The sequence below is a fragment of the Chionomys nivalis genome, chromosome 18 (assembly GCF_950005125.1).
Source record: "Chionomys nivalis chromosome 18, mChiNiv1.1, whole genome shotgun sequence".
Lineage (NCBI taxonomy): Eukaryota > Metazoa > Chordata > Mammalia > Rodentia > Cricetidae > Chionomys > Chionomys nivalis.
This window is the reverse complement of record NC_080103.1, coordinates 53,392,299-53,413,870: the sequence shown is the minus strand read 5'-3', so window position 1 is coordinate 53,413,870 and position 21,572 is coordinate 53,392,299. Positions and strand designations below refer to the sequence as shown.

Here is a 21,572-nt window from a genome sequence, read left to right as displayed (position 1 = left end):
CACAAGAAGGTGGCTGAGGCAGTCCAGCCCAGAGAGGAAGTCAGCCTGAGAGAAGCCGGGGTAGCTGGAATGGAGACAGGAAGTACAGTAGCCATGAGGAGGACATCTTTGTAAGACTGACAAAGAACAGAGGAGAGAACAGTTGACCAAAGGAAGCAGAATCCAACTACGAGAACAAACAATGAACTAACAGAAAGAACCAGTCAGACTTTGTGACACCCAAGTACTTCTCATCCCTCCCTCAGCTATCAGGGAATGCAGCATCTCTCTCTCTCACACACACACACACACATTGGGTGCCATTTGTAAGCTGAGACTACATGTTCATTTCCTGGCCACCCAGACACAAATAATCACACAAAAACTGTATTAACTAAAACACTGTTTGACTGATGGCCAGGCATATTTCTAGCTAGCTCTTATATCTTAAATTAATCTATTTTTATTAATCTGTGTATCACCACAAGGCTGTGGTTTACTGGTAAGGTTTTGTTGTCTTTCTCCTTTGGTAGCTTTTTTTTTTTTTTTTTTTTTTTTTTTTTTTGGTTTTTCGAGACAGGGTTTCTCTGTGGTTTTGGAGCCTGTCCTGGAACTAGCTCTTGTAGACCAGGCTGGTCTCGAACTCACAGAGATCCGCCTGCCTCTGCCTCCCAAGTGCTGGGATTAAAGGCGTGCGCCACCACCGCCCGGCTCTCCTTTGGTAGCTACATGGTGTCTCTGACTCCACCTTCTTTCTCCCTCTGTCTCTGTTTGGATACATCACCTAACTGTATTCTGTCCTGCCATAGGCCAAAGCAACTTCTTTATCAATGGTAATAAAACATTGTCATAGCATACAGAGGAGAATCTCACTTCTCTCTCTCTCTCTCTCTCTCTCTCTCTCTCTCTCTCTCTCTCACACACACACACACACACACACACACATGTGCACGCATACACACACACACTTGCCACTGGCTCTTTCATATATGTTCAGGAGAGGTGACTGGTCTGTGTGCCAGCTACTTCCTTTGCAAGTGACACAAGTAAATAGACAGATAAACTAATAAATAATCAATACAAAGGAAACCCTCAATCTTCCCAAACTTCAATTCCCATTCTAAAGACAAGACTACACATGCCTGGAGGAAGGCCATAGAGGTCACCTTCCACGGTGCACTCTCTTTCTGAGGAAGAGTAAGAGGCAGCCTTATGTCATAGGTGACATTAAAAAACAGAAGAGTTGCTGAGTGGTAGTGATGCACACCTTTAATCCCAGCACTCGAGAGGCAGAGACAGGTGGATTCTGTGAGTTTGAGGCCAGCCTGGTCTACAGAGCAAGTTTCAGGACAGGCTCCAAAGCTACAGAGAAACCCTGTCTCTAAAAACAAAAAAATTCCCCCCAAAACAAAAACAAACAGAAAAAAACACATAAAACAAACAAACAAAAACATGAGACTCAAGCAAGTCTCTAGAGGGATTCTGTATCTCACAATGCCAAGATAATATAAGACTCTAGGTGGCATGTCACTTACCTTGGCTTTGATCTCCATCTTTAATATGGATCCGATGATTGTCATGAGGTCACTGAGAATGATCAGGATGTACCACCCATTCATGAACTCCCACTGGTCAGCATCACTCGTGCGTCGCTTGTGCTTCTCCAGGAAGAAGTTCAGAAACCTCTACCACAAACATGGAAAAAACATTTCTTACCAATCACACTGCCCTCTGGAGGCAGAAGACAAGAGCAAACAGTTCCAAGATGGCAGATCTACCTCACGGGGAGACACAACGCAGCATGCTAAGTCACATTGTCTACTCCAGTGTAAGCAAGTATTTAAACACCTGATAAACTAACCCAAGCACTAAGTTAACCCAAGAGTGCTACCCAGAGTGTGTTCCCAACACCGCATAGCATGCTGTCCTTCAACCCCTCGAACTAAGATTCTGCTGGGTCCAGGTGTGGGCACTGTGTCTCCAATGCTGTACCTGCACTTGGCAGAAAGGACGTCAGCATTGGAGCCAGGATATCTAGAGGGTTGGAGAGCAGACATGAAGTAGATATTTACAGAGTTGGAGAGATGTCTCAACACCTACGAGCACTGGCTGCTCCCCCAGAGGACCTGGGTTGAGTTCCCAGTACCCTCACGGCAACTCATGACTGTCTGTCCCTCCAGTTCCAGGGGATCCGATGCCTCTCCTGGCCTCTGTGGGCACAGGATACACAAAGCGCACAGACATACATGTGCGCAAAACCCTCATGTGCATAAAATGATAAATCTCAAAAAAAAAAACATTTAAAAACCAACATGGAAGTCGAGATCAAAGAAAATAGAACATTGGCTATTTCCTGCTCTGAAGATGGTATGCCAGTGTCTCTCTGCTTTCCCTGACCCCAGTGGGCACCTACAACACGGAGAGCTGAAGGGCACACTCCTGAGAATACACACCAGAGCAGGTAAGCGGTACAATAAACTACCTCGGGAATCAAATCCAAGTATCCCGTGCCTCCTTGTCAGAGAACTCTGACCTGAAGACAGAAGATGGAACCCACACATGCTCTTAAGAGCATCCCTGACATTAAAATTTTATTCTAGAAGCTTCTAAATGCTTGAGAGCTTACCACAAATACCTGTACATGTTAGTTCGATTTCAAGCAGAATAATTATCGGACCTTTGAAATAATTTAAACCTTTTCTTTCTTTTTAAAATTTTGATGTGTGTATATATAATGTATGTTTACATGTATATTTGCTCACGTGCATATGTATGTATGTGAACGCCGGGCATCTTCTTCATCCATTCTCTGCCTTATCATTTGTTTTTTTAAATAATATCTCTCACTGAACCTGCAGCTCACTGATCCCATCAGGCTGACCGGCCATTGAGCCACGGGAGCCTCCTGTTTCCACCATCCCAGAGCTGGAATTACAGTCATACATAGTCCTGTCTGGTTTTGTTATGTGTGCTGGGAATCAGTCTCAGATCCTGAGGTTTGCAAGACAAGCCCTTCACCAACTGGCCAGTCACATTCATCCACAGGGCCTCTTATTTCCTGTATGAATCGAGAAAGGGCAGCCTAGCCCAGTGCTGGTAGACCGGCAGACCCCGCAGACCCCACAGACCCTGCAGACCCGGTAGACCCCTTGACTTGGACAAACGCAGGCTGCAGGCTGAGTGGAGGGAGAAAGGGAAGAGTGGCACTTACCTTTCTCAGCCTCAGAGCAAGGACAATGGATCTGGTGCACAGGATAAGGGATGCCAGGCAGACCATAATGACAAACACATCAAACACCAGGACGTACTGAGTGCTTCTCTGAACTGCAGAATGAGGCAGAATGCAAATGTTAAGCACACCTTGCACAAATTGTGGGGATTGACTTCCCAGCAAACGGCAGTCTGAAGGGAAATCCAAAGAAAAATCGATTTGTCTATTGTTAAAACAGTATAACTATCATTCAGAAGTCCATGAACAAGGCAACACACCCTGGAGGAAAGGATCATTCACTTACAAATGTAGGCAATGTTAATCAATGCACTAAAATTCTTCATAATATTTCCTGTATGTCAGAATTCAGCAGAACGTGATCCATTTAGGCTCCACTCAAGAGTGGCTAAAGTGCCAGTATGGCCTAACAAACCCCGAGTTTGCCTTATACAGTGAGAAGCCGCAGCCCTGTTCATCAGCTCCACGGTGCACCGTCCCACCACGGCGCCGATCTGAAAGGCTTTGCCTGCTTTCCAACACCAAGAAAACAACTCGTGGGAAGAGAGGAGTGATCTGCGGTTTGCTTTGTAATGCACAGGGCAAGGGGCTGTCAGAGAGAGAGCAGTCTGTAAGCTTAGCTGCTCCCAGATGTCACGGTGGCACATTCTAGCCGCTGCTCTCCTCTTCCACACGGTGACTATACTGACTTCTCTATCCCGCCTGGGGACCTTCACAAGCTTAAGCCTAGAACGGGCACACCTGCCCTTGGCCAGAACAGCACTGACACACACCTGCTCTGATTTATTTGGGGAAGGGGTCAAGTTTCAGATGTTTCTTCTTATTGATTGTGTTGCAATGTATTCTGACCTCCCGCCCCCATCTCTTAGCTTCCCCTTCCCAGATTCATAGCTGTTGATCTGGTTTGAGACAATGAATTCGACCATGATCTGGGGCCTGATGGGGTCCTAAGTGGGAACCCAGCTGAAGCAGCAGGTTTCTCCTCCCTGAGTGTGTCTGCCTGCTGACATGTTCCCATGCAATCCCCCTGAGGGCCTCTGCCATTGCAGCTGCTATGAGCCTGTGGTTGGGGTGTGTTTGAAGTGGCCATGACTTATGGAAATGCTGGTGTTTCTCAGCATCCCTCCCAGTCCCTCCCCAGTGCTTCCTGGTTGTGGGTCGAGCTGTGAGCTCTCAGCTGACTACTCCATGTCTGACTGCCACGATAGACTCTTAGCCCTCAGAGCCACAGGCTCAAACGACTCTCCCTTCTCTAAGTCACCTTCTAGAAAGTCACCAAGTCACCTTGGTCATGGTGTTCACACAGCAATAGAAAAGTAGCTAAGACAAATACAGTTGTTGAATATGAACTAGTAGAAATTATCCTGCCTCAGCCTCCCGAGTGTTGGCAGCATCCAGCAGCCACTAATTTCTTACCCCCACTGAAACTATTTTGTAGAAATATCTTGTAGAAGCAGCTTCCAAAACTGGCTTTGGAAAACACTGGTTCAGAATATGCACCACCACTCTGAGTGGGAAACCCTACACCCTACCCATCCCATGCTCCCAAACATGTGATGTGTCTAGACGCCCTACCTCTGTCTGCCTGAGAGACACTGGCTCGGGGCTATCCAAATGCCTTAACTCTCGCCCAGCAGTAAGTAAACACTATCACACCCCCCATGGCAGAGAGCCCCTGCTCACCGGTTCTTCCCAAGCCTCATGGGGCTCGTTATAAACTCAAACTGGTGGAGACCAGAAGCGCATTTTTAGGGAAAATGGTTATCAGGTAGCAGATGAGGTCCGCCTGTGAAAGGGGCCATTGCCTGAACTTTGAGGAGATGTGGGTAAACGTGGTTGATAACAAGGGAAGCAAGCAGCCCAGATGCTGAGTGCGCGGGAAGGAGCGGCAGACCGCTTAGGAAATAGTAGCCAGAGCCCGCCAGATGTCGCCTCTGCCCTTGTCTCTCAGGTAGGGCTTCTCAATCCACCACACAGCTTCAGATGAAAGAGAGGGCATAAACCATCTCCTAAATTGGGTTCTAAACCTCAGCTTTTTAATGGTTTCCCAACCCTTCACTTTATCTTAAATGCGTCTTTTCCTGGTGACGAGGTCAAGTTACTTAAGACATGGCTGTAGGAAAAGCACATTTAGCTGTTTTTCCACTCAGCTCTGCGTGGCCTGTGTTTCTCAGCTCTGACCACCGGGTGGAGCTAGAGCTCCTCCCGTCTGTGCATGGGTCGGGGGAGCCCTAAGTGGTCAAGAAGGAGCCATGGTCTGCGGATGCCTGGAAAGCTGTGAAGCACTTTGATCCTCGTGGTGACTATTGAAAATCACATTTTAAATATGACCAAGGTGACTTCTTTTCCCAGGACACAGCTGCAGCTTTCGTTTGGTGGTGGTCTGCGGGTCAAAGAGTGTCTGCTTGGGATAGGAAACCATTTTATCCGGACCTGAAACTGTGTGTTTCCTTCAGGAACAACTGAAACCAGGGCTAGAAAAGGAAGAGAAGACTTCAAAATCATCAGTCGTTGTACAACTGAGAAGTAATGGTCCACCATTAGGTAGAGACCATGCATCTCATGTTTCATGTTTCTGGTTGTTTGGTCAAAGGGGAACTCATTTAAACAAAGTTTGCTGACTCTCAATGCTGACCTTTCAGAGACATCGCCCTGACCACTGAACAACCCAAACGGGATCCACAGAGCCTAGGTTTTCCTCCTCCCTTCTGTGTAACCTAGGCTGGCCTTGAACTCGAAATCTCCCTGCCTCTTCCTCTATAGTGCTGGGTTTGCAGGTACGTGACACCACACCTAGCTCATCAGGGCCACTGTGGGCACATGGACCATGAGGTGACTGAGGAACTGTCCCCATGTTTATTCAGGCTGCTCTCTGCGCTGTGGGGTCTTGACTCTTCCCTGCTGTCCAAGGCTTGCGTCAAAACATACCTTCTCCAAAGATCATTTTATGATTCCCTCGGCCCTGGTCAAAGTTGTCATTTACCCCCTTCCTCAGACCGCTCATACGTCCACACCGACCCTAACCACAACACACTAGAGATCTGGTCACGTCCCTCTCCCTCACTATGGCTTTTCCTCCTCCATTAGAGCCCAGCAACCCTGATGATTTCCCCTCTCCGCACTGAGTGCCAGTGCCCTCAGCAAACACAGTCATTACTGCTGCTTTGTAGAGAATTCTAATGCAGAGAGGCCAAGACATAGGTCTAAGCCCCCAGACATGGCGACCAGAAGCAGAATGCGAACTCAGGCCATCTGGCTGCAGAGACTGATCCCCTAAGCCACTGACTCATGCTAAGTCTTCCAGAGAAGCAATAAACACTTGCTAACTTGGACAGACGTCTCGAGACTGGTGTTTGAGCTTTGATTTTATGGGACTTTCTTCCTACCGCCATCCACAACAATCACACGGGTTCTCTGAGCCCCAAACCACGCTGTAACACACAAAGGGCAGGTTGCACAACACACTTACTAGATCCGGATATATTCATGGCTTTACATTCTTCTATGTTGGCCTTGCTGTTAAAATAGATCCTTATTTTTCCGCTGTGGGCTGTGTTGTCAAAGGTAATCTAGAGGCAGAAACGGAGAGGTTATAGTCCGACAGGAGGTGGGAGCTTTCAGGTCAACCACTCAGGAAAGTCAGCAGCCCCAGGAGGGAGCACTGATACAGAGATCACAGCAATGGAAATGTCCCCAGCGCATGGGTTCTGCTCTAGCTGCTGTTGCTGTGATGGCCTTAGGCAGCCCGAGGATACTTCAGCTAACAATTCCAGGTCGCACTCGTCACTGAGAGGAGTCACGTCACAGGAAGGCTGCTCACAGCCTTCATTCAGCCTGCTTTCTTATACAGCTCAGGACCACCTGCGCAGAGATGGCGCTGCCCACAGTGGGAAGGGCTCTCCTACATCAACCAGCCACCAAGAAAACTCTCCCCCGAGATCCTCTTGTGGACACTCCCTCAGGTCACCGTGGGCTGTGTCAAGCTGACAGCTGAAGCCGACTAGGAGAATTCCTTCACAATTTTCTTTTAGTGGTAAGAACTGCAGGGTAAAGGGTTTCTGTAGGTGCCAGGGATTTGAACTCGCATCCTCACGGGAGCCACCTTCCCAGCCCAGGAATATGGTTTTAGAGAGTTGGAAAGGCCTGGCTCCATCTTCACATAAAACAGTCTCTAGATGAGACCAGTGCAGCAGCCTCTAATGTCTGTAGGCTTCAGGGTTTATCTTCTTCTACAAAAGCCACAGGGAACAAACCAGACGGAGGTCACCGTAAGACAAAGACACTTGCCGTGTTCTGAAAGCTGTAGCAGTCTGGTACCTCTCGGGAATGAATTGCCTGTAGGTCAATTCCTCTGAGGGCAAAGGAGATATCAACTTGCACGAGCCTGAATAAGTAAGAGGCATATCCGTCAGTGTGACGATGCTGCTGTCCACCCCTGGCTTCCTCTCCTGCACACTGAGACCTCATGTTGTGTTTACCGGTAAAAATCCAGCCTGAAGAAAGCAGACTGTGTCCAGCCCTCGGGTTCCTTGTCCAGCACTTGGAGATCTAGGTGGATGCAGTCTAGAGCAAAGACAGACCGGGAATGGTCACTTCCGGCAAGAACGTGATGCTTAGGTGCAGACAGCAGCCTTGTTAGGAGAAGCAGGACCCTCTGAACATCTCAAAACATCTGCCAGAAAACACCAACCCATTACAACATGGAGCACAGTAACCCTTCAGTGGAGAAGCTGGCAGGGGCTGCTTTCAGTCAGGGACTGTGATAACATTGGCAGTCTCAGGAAGAAGCAGGCTTCAGGTGCCTCCTGCTACAATACCCTGGGAAGGACCCAACACCCGTGCGACATTCCTTCCCCAGATGCATAACCTCGACCAGTCGTGAGGAAAGAGAAGATGTTCTTTTCTTTGGAACATAGTAATCAGAAGTGCATGGGTGGCAAGTGCCACCTATTCTACATTCTTAAAGCACACACTGTGTGCTCACCTACTCTTCTACATTCTTAAAGCCCACACTGTGTGCTCACCTACTCTTCTACATTCTTAAAGCCCACACTGTGTGCTCACCTACTCTTCTACATTCTTAAAGCACACACTGTGTGCTCACCTACTCTTCTACATTCTTAAAGCACACACTGTGTGCTCACCTACTCTTCTACATTCTTAAAGCACACACTGTGTGCTCACCTACTCTTCTACATTCTTAAAGCCCACACTGTGTGCTCACCTACTCTTCTACATTCTTAAAGCCCACACTGTGTGCTCACCTACTCTTCTACATTCTTAAAGCACACACTGTGTGCTCACCTACTCTTCTACATTCTTAAAGCACACACTGTGTGCTCACCTACTCTTCTACATTCTTAAAGCACACACTGTGTGCTCACCTACATTCTTAATAGAACAGCTCCAAATGACTGCATGGTGAGCTGGGACGTTTTTTGTCAAGCAGTCTCCTAAGGGAAGGAATGAATCACCAACCTCAATTCGCCTTTGAAGACCACTGCGTATTTTATAAACGATAGAGCAGTATGGTGGTGCACACCCTTGGTCCCAGCCCTTGGGAAGTGGAGGCAGAGGATACATGGATAAGAGCACATACTGCAGAATTTTAAGATGTTCGAAGAGACAGACCAAAACAGCACTCCCTTCCCATCACCAGGAACGTGTGGTTTCCTGAGCCAAAGCCTTGGGCCACAACTGTGGAACCGACAGCCTGCGCCAGACAGAGCCTGCCCCTCAGAGTTGCCAGCACACAGGAGCCATTTTGCCCATCACAGAAAATGACAAAGTCACATGACAAGACGGTCACTGCTGTTACCTGTCTCAATGTCACTGTCAATATTCAGGGTCTCGTTAGGAGAAATCATGGCGCCTGTCTTGTAGTGCTGCTTACAGAATTTCAAGCCAGTTCTGTTGTCTTCATTCTCTCCATAACCAAGAGTTGCCAGGGAAATGTTCTTTAGATGACGATACTGTTTTTATAAAAGCACAGTTAAATAAACACATGAGTTCTTAAAAACCACAAGTCCTACCATATGGAATACAACTGTAACTACTTTTATTGCTTATGCAATGCCTTTGGGGGGACCCCTGTCCAATTCATCACAGCATACGGTTGTTTTCTTCAGTTGAACAGGGACACGCTGCCTCACACCAAAGCAACACCTTGAGGGATACTCAAAACCTCCTCCCAGCCAAAACCAAGGTCTTACTTGTCTCTCAGACTGTGTCTCACACTGAGGTTCCTCGGCTCTACCCTGTGACCCCTACTGGCCTCCAGGCAGTTGCCAGAGCTTGACAAGACACACTGTAGTGTTTAAAAGTAGGACATTTAGAACACTCACCTGCTTTATAGCAAAGAAGATGCTCTCATAGGCGTCCTCTTGAGTGTATACACTACAGCTATAATCGTCTTCATCAACTCCGGAAAATCCTTTCAAGAACAGATGCTTAAAAGCAAGAGTGTTATCTTCTTTGAAAGCCACCACCAGCTGGTTGCCTAAGCCAAATCGAACAAGCTGCAAAAGAAAACACAGGAATGTGGTTTTTACCATTTATCAGGGAAAGAAAATGGCTGCTGATTCTTATCAATTCTCATCGTAAGCATCTGAGGAAAAATATCCATTCCTTGATTTACACATTAAGAGCAACACTGTTAAAAACACAAGCCTGAAAGAGAATCGCCCATTGCATTGGATCAACAACTCCCAGTATAGGAGTGTGTTGAGACTCAGACAGCATCCCAGGACCTTGAGCTGAAGAAACAGCCCTAAGGCTTCTCCTACCCTGTCTGTCCTGAGACTTTCTCTGGGGTTCCTTAGCCTGACAGAAGTGCCTTCAGACAGACAGGACTGTCACATGCTTCTCTGTCTCAGCAAGCAGGGAAGAAGAAATGACTCATAGAAACGACAGTTGACATCACACCCAGGACTTTGCTCCTGGATATTTTCTGTCCTTTAGGGTGTCTGCTCCCTTAAAAACTCACTTGCTGGTGGAGATAGTGACAATTCCTGCAATACCAACATGCAGGGAGCAAAGGAAGAAGGACTGCCGTGAGTTCAAGGCCAGCCAGGTTATATAATGAGACCCTGTCTCAACATCCCCCTCCCCAAATCATCTATTTGCTGACATAAAGTCAAAGACTCAAAGACTCTCTTCATCAAGAGCTACAGTTTCCCCTTACCCCATCAATAGGAAAAACAGCTATTGCCACAGGTTCATAAGAAGTCAGGAAGCTGCACATGTTATGACCATGCACACGCTACCACACAGGCATGATCCCTCTTCACACACATTGTGCATATGTGCACATGCCTGCAGTGCAAGCCTTCATCCCTGCACTCTGTCACATAGAGCACACTCTCATTCAAAACTACACACACACACACACACACACACACACACACAGACATATTACAAATATATCACAGGCTTGATCCCCCTCTCATGCGTACACACACACACACACACACATACACACACACACAGACATATTACAAATATATCACAGGCTTGATCCCCCTCTCATGCATACACACACACACACACACATGAGTACACATGCATGCCTGCAGTGCACGTCTTTACCCCTGTACTCTGTCCCACATAGCGTGCTCTCGTTAAAACACAAACACATTGACACACAGGCGGCTGTGGTAAAAGCGAACCTCAGCAAGCGTCTCTCACACACCTTTCCCACTTCCCCAAGCAGTCTTACAAACCAAGACTGCAGAATGTTTCCTCGCAGTGACCATTCCACTGAATCATCATGGAACCTTGAGCTGTGTCTCGTGTGTGAAATCAGGAAAGTGGACTGGGTGACCCCGACTATCATATCTGGTGTTCCTCAGCATGCTATATACACACAACGATGTATAAATCATGAGACTGACAAAATTGGCATAAGGACTTCCCAGTGGCTTACAGTTTTAACTTTTGTATTTTGTCTGGTTGGGTTTTTAGTATGTCTTGGTGAATCCAATCAGTGCTGAATATGAGAATGTGTGTTGATTTTTAAAGACTGAATAGTTAACAGCAAGAGTCCCCGTGTTTTCAGCAACTGCCATAGCCCTCCCCCATCACTGACAGGTGCATTTGCAGTACCCCATCCACCACTACAACCAGCCCTTGTTATCACCATGCTACTCAGCCCACACTTTACACTGATGTTAACCACATTAGCCTTCATGAAATGGCCCCAGCCTCATAGCTGGAAGTTGAGCTTGGCTCCAAAGCTCTTTATTACACCGCATAAACAAAGCCTTTCCACTGAAAACTTTAAAAGGTCTCTGGGAAACTTCTCATAGGAGCGGATTTAGTGCTAGACTTTTCAGAATTATAGAAGCAACCATTGCTTGAGCATGTCTACAGATGATACTCTTTAATAGCTTAATGTCATCACACCGAATTCCTCAAATAACAATGATTAAGCCATCATCAGAAACACAGCTATTCTAAGAAAACCATCAGAGAAGATACCCCAAGTCTATTCCAACCTGTGCTGAAAATCAAGCAACCGAAAAGCCAATTCTCCAGTTCAGTGATGACTTTCAATACTGACGTCTCCTGCAAGGGATGCCAGCAAGGGTTGGGTTGTTTTCTAAAAGCTAAAACTATAAACTAGGGAAGCAACACACACGAGTGTTTGGAAGATTTGAAAGAGGCCAGCCATCTCCGGAGAGCCTGAGCAGTAGCCCCTTGGATGAAACTGTTTAATCATCATGTATAGAGTGGTTCTTCCCCAAGCTGAAGTGGAGTGAGAGAGAGGTTGTCCACGGTGCTGAGTAATGACACATCACAGAGTACCAAGCAATCTGATTTTTTTTTTAAAAAGGTGTATAATGACTTCGTGTAATTCACCCATTAAACTGGACTCCATGAGGAGGAGGCTTTGTTTGTTTGCTTGTTTACATAGCACCATTGAGTCAGAAGGGGAATGGGTGACAGTTGGAGGTGACCCACCTGTCACCATCAAAGAGAGTCACCCGATGAACGTAGCACCATCACACACGTGTATCACCTGATGTCCGGCCATATAGTCAGGCACAAACATCTGGAAAGTGTCTAAGGGTCTGAACGCTGTTCTTCCTGACGCTAGGACCTGCTTATCCTCTCAGTCACTTGCCAGGCTCTTACAGCCAAGGCTGCCACCTGACTCTAGACACGGGGCTGTGAGATCCTCCCTTCCCACCCTTGTAGTGAACTCGAAGGCACACAAAGTGGAACTGAAAAACTGTTCGCAAATGGGGTGCATGATTTGTTGATATCGAAAGCCATGGCCTTATTTAAACTTAAAGCCATCAACACAGTTCTGAGATGAAGAGATGGTGACACTGTGATGTCTGCCTGGGACCACTTCCATCTGGGAGGAAGAACAGGAATTTTTCCCAGTTCTCTTGTTCCAAGAAAAAAGCCAATGTCTCCATGCACAGTCCAGCATCATCAAGTAAGGGCTGAAATTGCCAAAACTCTTAGGAGAGACCATCATGAGCGGGAAATGGTGCAGTCTCTGGCCTTGACAGAACCAGCTTTGCCTAAGCAGCAGGAGCAAGGGAGGATGGTGTCGACTAAATGACTTTATTCTCAAAAAGTGGCAGCAAGAAACTACATCCCATATCACCATTAAATGCCATAATTTGCCATGAACAAGATACAACACACACACACACACAAATACTCATTCAATGTAGTCTGGAAAAGCTGGGAATCAAAGTCCTCATTATAAAATCAGCCTAGGAGAAAGCATACTATGCCCAGTAAAAGCAAGATGTCACTCTGACTGTTGTACAGCATAGAAAGACTGGAACTCAGGAAAGAAGGCAGACGCCTCCCCTGAGATCATAAGTCATTGCCAAACACAGAGCCAGCTTCTTTTTTTCTTTCTAAAATGTTTCCTATTCTGAAAATCTGAGTAAATGTCTCTGTGATCTTCAGACTCACTGGATTAGGAAGAGACAGAGAATGAGGAGGCAGGAAAGGTGGGATGATGTAAGGAGAAGTGACCAAGCCATCCACAACTAGATAGATAGATGATAGATAGATAGATAGATAGATAGATAGATAGATAGATAGATAGATAGATAGATAGATAGAATGAGGCCACACGGGAATAAGACCGAGGCAGGAACAGGTTGTGATTTATAGGATTATATTAGTAGAGAAACAGAAATCCACACAAAGAACAAATTACCAGTTCCCAGAATTTGTTTATCATAAAATGTTAAATAAGTGATGCCGTCAGCAGAGCAGAGTGAGGGACACTACACAAGCGGGGAGCGAGTCTTCAAGTCACACCTGCAGAGTGAAGAGGAAAGAGCCCCTCTGGGCAGAGAGGTACAAACGTCAGTGAGAAACGCCAGGCTGGTCTGGCTGGTCTCTGGACAGGAGGCGGCAGATGAAACCTCTCTAGACAGAGGGTGAAGAAGATGCTGGGAATCCATGAATTCTGGACTATAAATTCACAGTTGTCTTCTTGGAAAAGAAGCACTCTTCAGAACTTCCTGAGCAGTGGTTTGTGAATTGCTTGCCTCGTGAGTCTGATGGTCTTGGTTCAATCCCCAGAACCTATGTAAAATGCTGGGCATAGGAGGATGTGTGTGGAATCCCTGTGATAGCAAAATGGGAGAAACGAGGGAATTCCCCTAGCTTGATGGCTAGCTACCCTAACAAACCTGCTGAAGCTCCAGGCCTAGAAGAGACCCTGGTTCAGGAGCCCTGAGGAATGACACTCAAGATGACCTCTGAAGTCCGTGTGCACTCACCCACAGTAGAATTCCTGAGCAGGAGGAGAATGAAGTGTACACTTTCCTGAGAAAGAGCAGTAGGATTGGGCTGCAGTTAGAGTTACGAGCACTGGCTGCTCTTCCAGAGGACCCAGGCTCAGGTTCATCCCACAAGCAACCACATGGTAGCTATCAACTTCTGCAACTCCAGCCCCAGGGAATCTGACACCTTCTCCTAGACCCCAGAGGCACTGCACACATGTGGCACACAGATGAATCACTCAAACATATAAAATAAGAAAATAAAAGTAAGATGATAACAGCATTTGAAAAGACTGGGACTTGTTCAAGACGAACTTTGAAGCAGTCTGGCCCACTGGCCTGTCTTCCTACCTGCAAACCAAGAAGACAAAGCCTGTATCCAGCACACGATACCAAAAGAGAACAAGAGTGCAGGCTTTGGAGACTGGCTGGGCTCAAACCCCAAGCTCTGCATGACACCAAATTATTTAACCCCTTTGTCCCAGTTTTGTCCATGAAATGGGGATTCTAACTGAGCCCAATTTACAGGATTGCAGAAAGAATAAACTGAGTAACCATGCCTAAGGCCCTCCTCACGGTTGCCGTGGCAACCATTAACCTGTGAGCTATCAGCAGCAGTGTAGGTACCTACAGTGTGTCTCAACTCAGTGCCCTGCAAATGAGATGTTTCTTCTGTGTTTGAAATCGGAGATAAGTGTGGATGGAAAGATGGCTCAGTGGCTAAAGCACTGGCTGCTTTGGCAGAGGACCAGAGTTTGGTTCACAGCACCTACACTAGGCAGCTCACAACCAGGTTTAATTTCCACTCCGGGAGATCTGACGCCCTCTCTGGTCTATCCAGGTATTGCATTCATATGTGCCTACTCACAAACATGTAAATAAAAACTAAAACAAATCTAAATGAGAGATAAGAAACTACGCTGGGGGAATGCTGAGAATGGGAAAAGCAGGCAACATTTTGAAGAGGAAAGTTAATGTGATTCAATAGTAACCAGACTAAAAAAAAACTAGGTTAAAGATGGCAATGAATTTTTTTATGCCTACGGCAGTTACAATTTTAATAACAGTACTAGATTAAAACATCAAAGTTTAAGCAAGATAGAAAACTGGTAAATAATCAACTAAATCATTTCTTTGCCTTTTAAGAAACAATGAAGAAGACTCTAATTTATAGGTCACCAAAACTAAACTTGAAGACCAAGAATGGAAACGGGCAAGCGATGCGTCCTGTTAACCACACCCCTGTACCCTGGGTGTGCAGGGTCTTATGTCTTCTGAAGTGACTGCTTGTCTTTCTCTCTTTTAATTACTTTTATTTTGTTTTATTATATCAATGCATTTGAGTGTTTTGCCTGTACACCACATGTATGCCTCATGTCTACAGAATCCAGAAGATGGCATTAGATACTCTAGGTCTGGAATTACAAGTATGAGCCACTGTGTGTGCTGGGAACTGAACTCAGGTCTCCGGATGCCAGTGTTCCTAGCCTCAGAGCCATCTCTTCAGCCCCATGACTTGCTTTTCTGAATGAGCTGGGACAGCACATCATCCAACCTGAAGACTCTTGTACAAACTCAGAATCAAGTTGCAGCTGTAATCACAGCTGAGGCCCTCTCATTTCCACATGGAGGCATTCCTTACATTTTTTATGTTGTATTTCAGAAAAATCATCTTTTTGGATTGATGGTACCAGTAGATTATATACATTAGCTAAAGACTCCAAATCAGCACTGTTTTGTTTTCTTTTTTCAGACATGTATGTTCAACTGTAGTCGCCTCCAGAGAAGTCACCCACAGATGAGGTCAAAGCCACAGCTCAACAGCTAGATAACAGTGTTGATGGCTATTCCAGTTCTGGTGATAACTGATCTGCAGGACGACCTTAAATCAAGGTCCAAATGCAATTCTCAGACATTCTTGATAGTGTCTGGTAGTTAGCACTCACATGGGGGCACAACGCTTCTGATTAAGGAAACAGCGTTTTCTATGTCTGAAGACTTTCAAAAACGTATTAAATACTGTAAGATGGATTCTTGAGAACTCCTTGGCAGCCTGTGCACCTCACATGGATTGGGGGTGAGAAGATTAAGAAACCCCTTCTACATGGATCTTCTTTTATCTGTTTTTTACAGCTCCTGTGGAGACATGGCCTCATGAACTCTTACTGAAACCAGGTCTTCTGAACTGAACTTCGGCCTACTCTCTGCCCTCTGCCCTCCGGAGGGGATTCAATTTCAGTCTCATGAACTTCAGTGTGAGTCTTGCAGATAAACATGCAAGAACAGAACAGGTGGAGATGGTTGTATCTCGGGGAAGGGAAGAGTCATTGTGTGAGTTACCTGTGTGGTTACCATGACTATCTTCAGAATCTGCAAGCCCAGCTTCCATGGGATCTGGCGTCTGGCTCGGTATTTCTCACAGGGGCTCATGAAGTAGAACTTCAGGTCTTCCCTCAGACGCTCTTCCTTCACCTCAGAATCAAGAGATGCCATCACACTTCTGCCACAGAAGACAGTTTTTAAACACCCAGGAATAGCCTGTTTCTCCCAGCGCTCCTGGCCTACACTTCCTGGTCACAGACATCACCTATTCCCAGACACAGAACTCTCGGACCAGTGACCTCTTGTCTCGGGAAATCAGAAGGGGGCTCCACTCCTTTGTAACCTGCCTTTGCACAAAACGACCCATCACACTCAAAATGCCTGTTTGTCAGAATCAAAAGCTTTGCCTGGCATTTCCTATGTCTTACTGTTGTAAAGAGTGTGGGTGGATGGTGGGAGAAGAGTGTGAAAATGTGAGTTTCTGTGTATGAGAGTGTGCTATTCCAAAAACAACAAAAGGGAAATCAATCATGACACTTTGGATTTGAAATGACTGGCATTTTATATAAATGGACAGAATTAAATCGTTAAGGATTTAGAGAATCTTCGTCCTATAACTCTGAGAAGAATTATGTCCCCCGTTTATGGATAAATACCAATGATTACAAGATTCCAGAAGAGAGAGTGGCAAGGAATGGGTATGATAGTAATACATTATATACATGCACGAAATTATCTAAGAATAAATATTTAATGCCAGAATATAAACCGCTTGAGAGAGCTAGGATAGCAGCTCTCTGCTTACACCCAGCTATATTCTTGTCAATTTGGCTCATCAACTCCAAACTGATGGCTGGACATGTAATCATCAAGGCCAGAGACAACCAATGAGAGGTGGCCATGGAACCATGACCATAACTGATGAGATACGTGTTTTGTAGCTAGGTCTCCAAGGTGAGGAGTACAAAATATGCTGGGCATATAGAAATTATTAACGCTAAAAACATGAATTTTACTAAGAGTTAATGAAAACACAACCACATCCCCAGACACACTAGCCATAAACCAGAGCAGTGAGACTTAAACCTAGATGACTGGGGTACTTCAGAGTGTTGGGTTGCTTGAGTCTGGAGGTTCTGAACTGGAGCTGCCCTCTGTGTCCTGAGATACGCAGTGGATGAGCCTGCAGGGACCTGGGACAATCTAATGTGTAACTTATAAGATATGGCCAGCGGCTGAGTAAGTAGAACCAGACTGATGTCAATCGAGTAACAAAAGAGCTTAGAATGCAGTAGAAACCAAGTGTGCACCACTGCATGTCTTAGGACTGGAAACCTAAGAAAAGAGCCTTGCTGAGACTGGAGAGATGGCTCAGTGGTTAACAGCACTGACTGCTCTTCCAGAGGGCTTGGGTTCAATTCCTAGCATCCAGAGGGTGGCTAAAGGCTGTCTGTCTTCAGCCTTAGGGGATCCAATATCCTCTTGAGCCTCTGCAGCTACTGCACACATATGCAGGTAAAACACCTATACACATAAAAAATAAAGTTAAAAGAAAAAGAAAGTAGCCTTGAATGCCATACAGCATGGGTAAAATATCTAGAAGATAAACTTCAATAAAAAAACTACTTTTTAATACTGAGAAACCAGCTACTAAATGAGTCTCATTTCAGAAGACAAAGTTGGACGAAGTGGCTTATGTCTATGATCGCAACACTCCACCAACTGAGACAAGAGGTTTCTCTTCTAGGCCAACCTGAGCTACATAGTGCGTTCCAGGCCAGCCTGAGCTACATAGTGAGTTCCAGGCCATCCTGAGCTACAGACTATCTCAAGAAAGACTTTCCATATTTCTAATACTGGGAAAGATTGAATGTGCTTAACTCTCTTTCAAAGCACCCTCCACCCCCGGAGCCGCTCAACCTGCAAACCGTAGGACAGAATGAGTGGGCGGAGCAGGTGGTAGAAACACAGAACAAACGCTAGGTGACAACGGATGCTCAAGATGAATCTGACTTAGATTTTAAAACATCTAAACTTTGGAGAAAAGTAAATGGTATTTGAGTCCAAAAATTCTAGCATCTCAAAGGAAAAGTTTAAATGTGTGAGTTATTGAGACTTCCCTGAACATACTATCTTGCTCCTCTCTTCTCAGTTTGTAATTTTGCCTGGCCGCCTAGTAGGTAAAGGTATTTATTGTAAAGGTACAGGCTTCACTATAGCAACAATAGAGGGGTGTAAAGCAAAGAACGCGACAGAAAAACTAAAAAGTAAAAGAGCAGGCGATATGTCAGGATAAACTCATCCATTCACTTGACAGACAGGTTCCCAGCACTCCCTGGTGGGGAATACCAGCTGGGAGACGGGCGCCAGCGGCCTGAAAACTGCAGTCACTACTTTATAAGCACGAACAAGGTCAGAAGGCTGGAGAAATGCCGCGACTCTCGCCAGCGACGATAACAATCAGAAAAGGGCAAAACCTTCCAGTGAGTGTGGAAAGAACGGCTCTTACACGGCTTGAGGCACGGGAATCTGTGCAGATCTAATGACGCCAGCCCATTAACTGCAGCAACCACACACTGATACGGCGAGAAACTGATCAGGTCAATTATGTCACTTACGCATTAACAGTTTAATTAAGCCAAAGGACATGCATGATCCTCACTGTGTGTACACATATGTGTATATCTCTGTGTGTGTGCACACATATGTATGTACACGTGGAAGCCCGAGGTTGACATCAGATGTCTCCCTCACTACGATGACAGAGGCGAAAGCGCCTCTCACTGAAGCCGGACCTCACAGATTAGACTAGACTAGCTGGCCAGAGAATCCTAAGATCTTCCTGTGTCTGTCTCCCCAACGCTAGGATCATAGGCAGGAGCCACCACATCTGGTTTTTGGAGATTCTAAGAATTGAGCTCCGGTCCTCATGTTTATGTAGCAAGCCCTTTACTGACTGAGCCGTATTCCTAACCCCTGGATTTTGATAAGCTTACTAAATAACATGGTCGAGGACCAAATTACCAAATGTGGGGTAAACACAGTATCCATCAGTGTTAAAATAAGATATGGAACAGAAAAGAAACTTGGCCAGACAATGGGTTGAGCAAACGCTTGAGGATGCAGATGGGCTGGTCATGTGGTGGGAAGAAAAGGGAAAGCAGTCCACAGCTGCGCTGGCTCCTTAGAAAGCCTACCCTGCCTTGGTAACTGGGACCATGTGATGATTGGGCTGAGGGTTACCATATGACTGAGGGCAATTCTAGCTTTACTGAACCAAGTACGTGGAAGCCTGATGTGTTGAAAAACTATTTCCAACGATGCTTAGCTGTATCGAGATCGTAACCCCCAATTTCATTGTGGGACTCTTGACCTTTGCTTCTGAAAATGCATGCACCAGGTGCATGATGGCCTCCTGCTGGCAGAGATGGGACCAGTCCACGCTGCTATTGTTTCGAATTATTTGGGTGACCCTTACTCAGCCTGACAAAAGTGACAGGGTGAGTCTAATGACAGACTGACTTAGAAGTGGCCTGTTGCTATCTCCTCATGCTGCCAAGGCACCTGGAGCTCAAGACTGGCCACAATACAAAAATCTTGTTTTTTTACCGAGACGTCTGTTTTTCCTTCTTGACACTCGAGTTTGCATTTCTTAAGGTCTAATGGCCTATAGAATGACCAGAAATGAAGAACACAAGTTAAGAAAGGTCTGATATGACTTCCCTGGAAAACATATGACATCTTGGCCAAACACCCAACGCATGAATTAAGGAGCTTTCTACGCTCTCACGTGATCAGAATAAGAAGAAAAGGAACCGCAGGCCTCAGGGGCTAGAGACAACCAGAGAGGAACCTCCGAGCATGTCTGTGAGGTGGGAAGGCCCACCCTAAATGTGGGTGTCACTGTTCCCTGGGCTGAGGTCCCTGGCTGGAAACCACTAAGGAGATAGTGAGCTGACGGTGATGCACGTGACCATCTGCCCCTCAGTTCCACGACCTTGACTTCCCCGCCACGATGGACTGCCGCTTACGTGTGACTGTGAACAGAAACAATCCCTCCTTTCCTGAAGCTGCTTCGGTTGGGCATTTTATCACAGTGAAGTGAACGTCCCCACACAACTCCTTCCCTTTTCTCTTGCTCCATCGAACTTCTCGTGCAAATAGCCTGCAGATCCCCCAAAACTTGCAGGGTTGGTGGTTAAGCAGCATCCGACACAGCGAGCTGCCCCCTTCCTGGCACAGCCCTTCTCTCCACTTCCGGAACATTTCATTCCTTTGACTTCCTTCCTGCCTCTTCTGTCCCCCTCATCCTCCTTCCCTGGCTTCTCTTCTGTCTGACCTTTAATGCCAGGGCATGAGCCCGGGGCTCTTCTATTATCTACTCTGTGTTCTAGAGGAGCTGGTCCAATCCTGTGACTTCAAACACTGTGCACTGTGGGGCTTTCCACCCCACTGCCCCCAACACTCTCGTTCTTTACCCACTTCTTTCTGGAGCCTCCACCCACATGTCCAGAAGAATTCCCAAACCTCTCCTCAACTGGCCTGCTCTGTGCAGCCACCTGTGACATTCATCCAGATGCTTCTATGCTTTCCTGCCAGCTTCATGGTAGAGCGATTGGGCCCTAGCTCTTAGACATTTTGGCCCATTTGGCAAGCGGTATGAAGCGGGCATGCAGATTTCAGTGCGGTTCCCAGGCTATCCCACCATGAAGCATCCACTCTTACATTGAATCTGTCCTGTCCTCCCTCATGCTCAGTGCTCCTGGCTCCTACTACAGCCCCTCCCTGAGCATTTTCTCTCTTACTTGATCCCAGATGTGGCTTCCCAGTGCACCACATCACAGCTAGAGGGCAGTGCTAAAGACCAGCTTAATTACCTTTAAATTGATTTCAGCTCGTTTCCTGAATCTGGCATTTCCAGCTGAAATCACCTCTGGGACTTTCTGCTCTCAGAATGAGCGCTGAGCCTCCTACCACTTCCGGGCATTGCTTACAAGACTGCAGTTCACTTCTTCCCATGCTCACTCTACTTCCTCACTGTGCCCCGTCCAGTCACTCCCCCGACCTGGAGGTCTGCACTTCATGTTTCCTCAGCTCTTTGCATAGCTGGATCCTTCCTGTCCTTGGAGTTTTTCAGCTCAGGGATTATGGTTTTACAAAGGTCTTTGGGGGTTTTCCTTGCAGGACTGCGCACTGGACCTTGGACCTTAAATACGACAAGCAAGGACTTTGTCACAAGCTAGACTCCTTACCCCCTTTTACTTTTTACTTTGACTCTG

General features: G+C 46.4%; 1 protein-coding gene across 1 annotated transcript in view; it reads right to left on the bottom strand.

Moving 5' to 3' along the window:
* Mcoln2 (mucolipin TRP cation channel 2) overlaps positions 1 to 21,572 on the bottom strand; it is a 39,881-nt gene that overhangs the window by 11,934 nt on the left and 6,375 nt on the right. Inside the window, exons 2-9 of the mRNA XM_057793447.1 lie at positions 16,312 to 16,471; positions 9,553 to 9,726; positions 9,027 to 9,180; positions 7,687 to 7,771; positions 7,496 to 7,592; positions 6,678 to 6,777; positions 3,191 to 3,303; positions 1,515 to 1,664 (exon numbers count right to left, since the gene is read on the bottom strand). Of these exons, the coding sequence (XP_057649430.1) occupies positions 1,515 to 1,664; positions 3,191 to 3,303; positions 6,678 to 6,777; positions 7,496 to 7,592; positions 7,687 to 7,771; positions 9,027 to 9,180; positions 9,553 to 9,726; positions 16,312 to 16,471 (1,033 nt within the window). The remainder of the gene's footprint in view (positions 1 to 1,514; positions 1,665 to 3,190; positions 3,304 to 6,677; positions 6,778 to 7,495; positions 7,593 to 7,686; positions 7,772 to 9,026; positions 9,181 to 9,552; positions 9,727 to 16,311; positions 16,472 to 21,572) is intronic.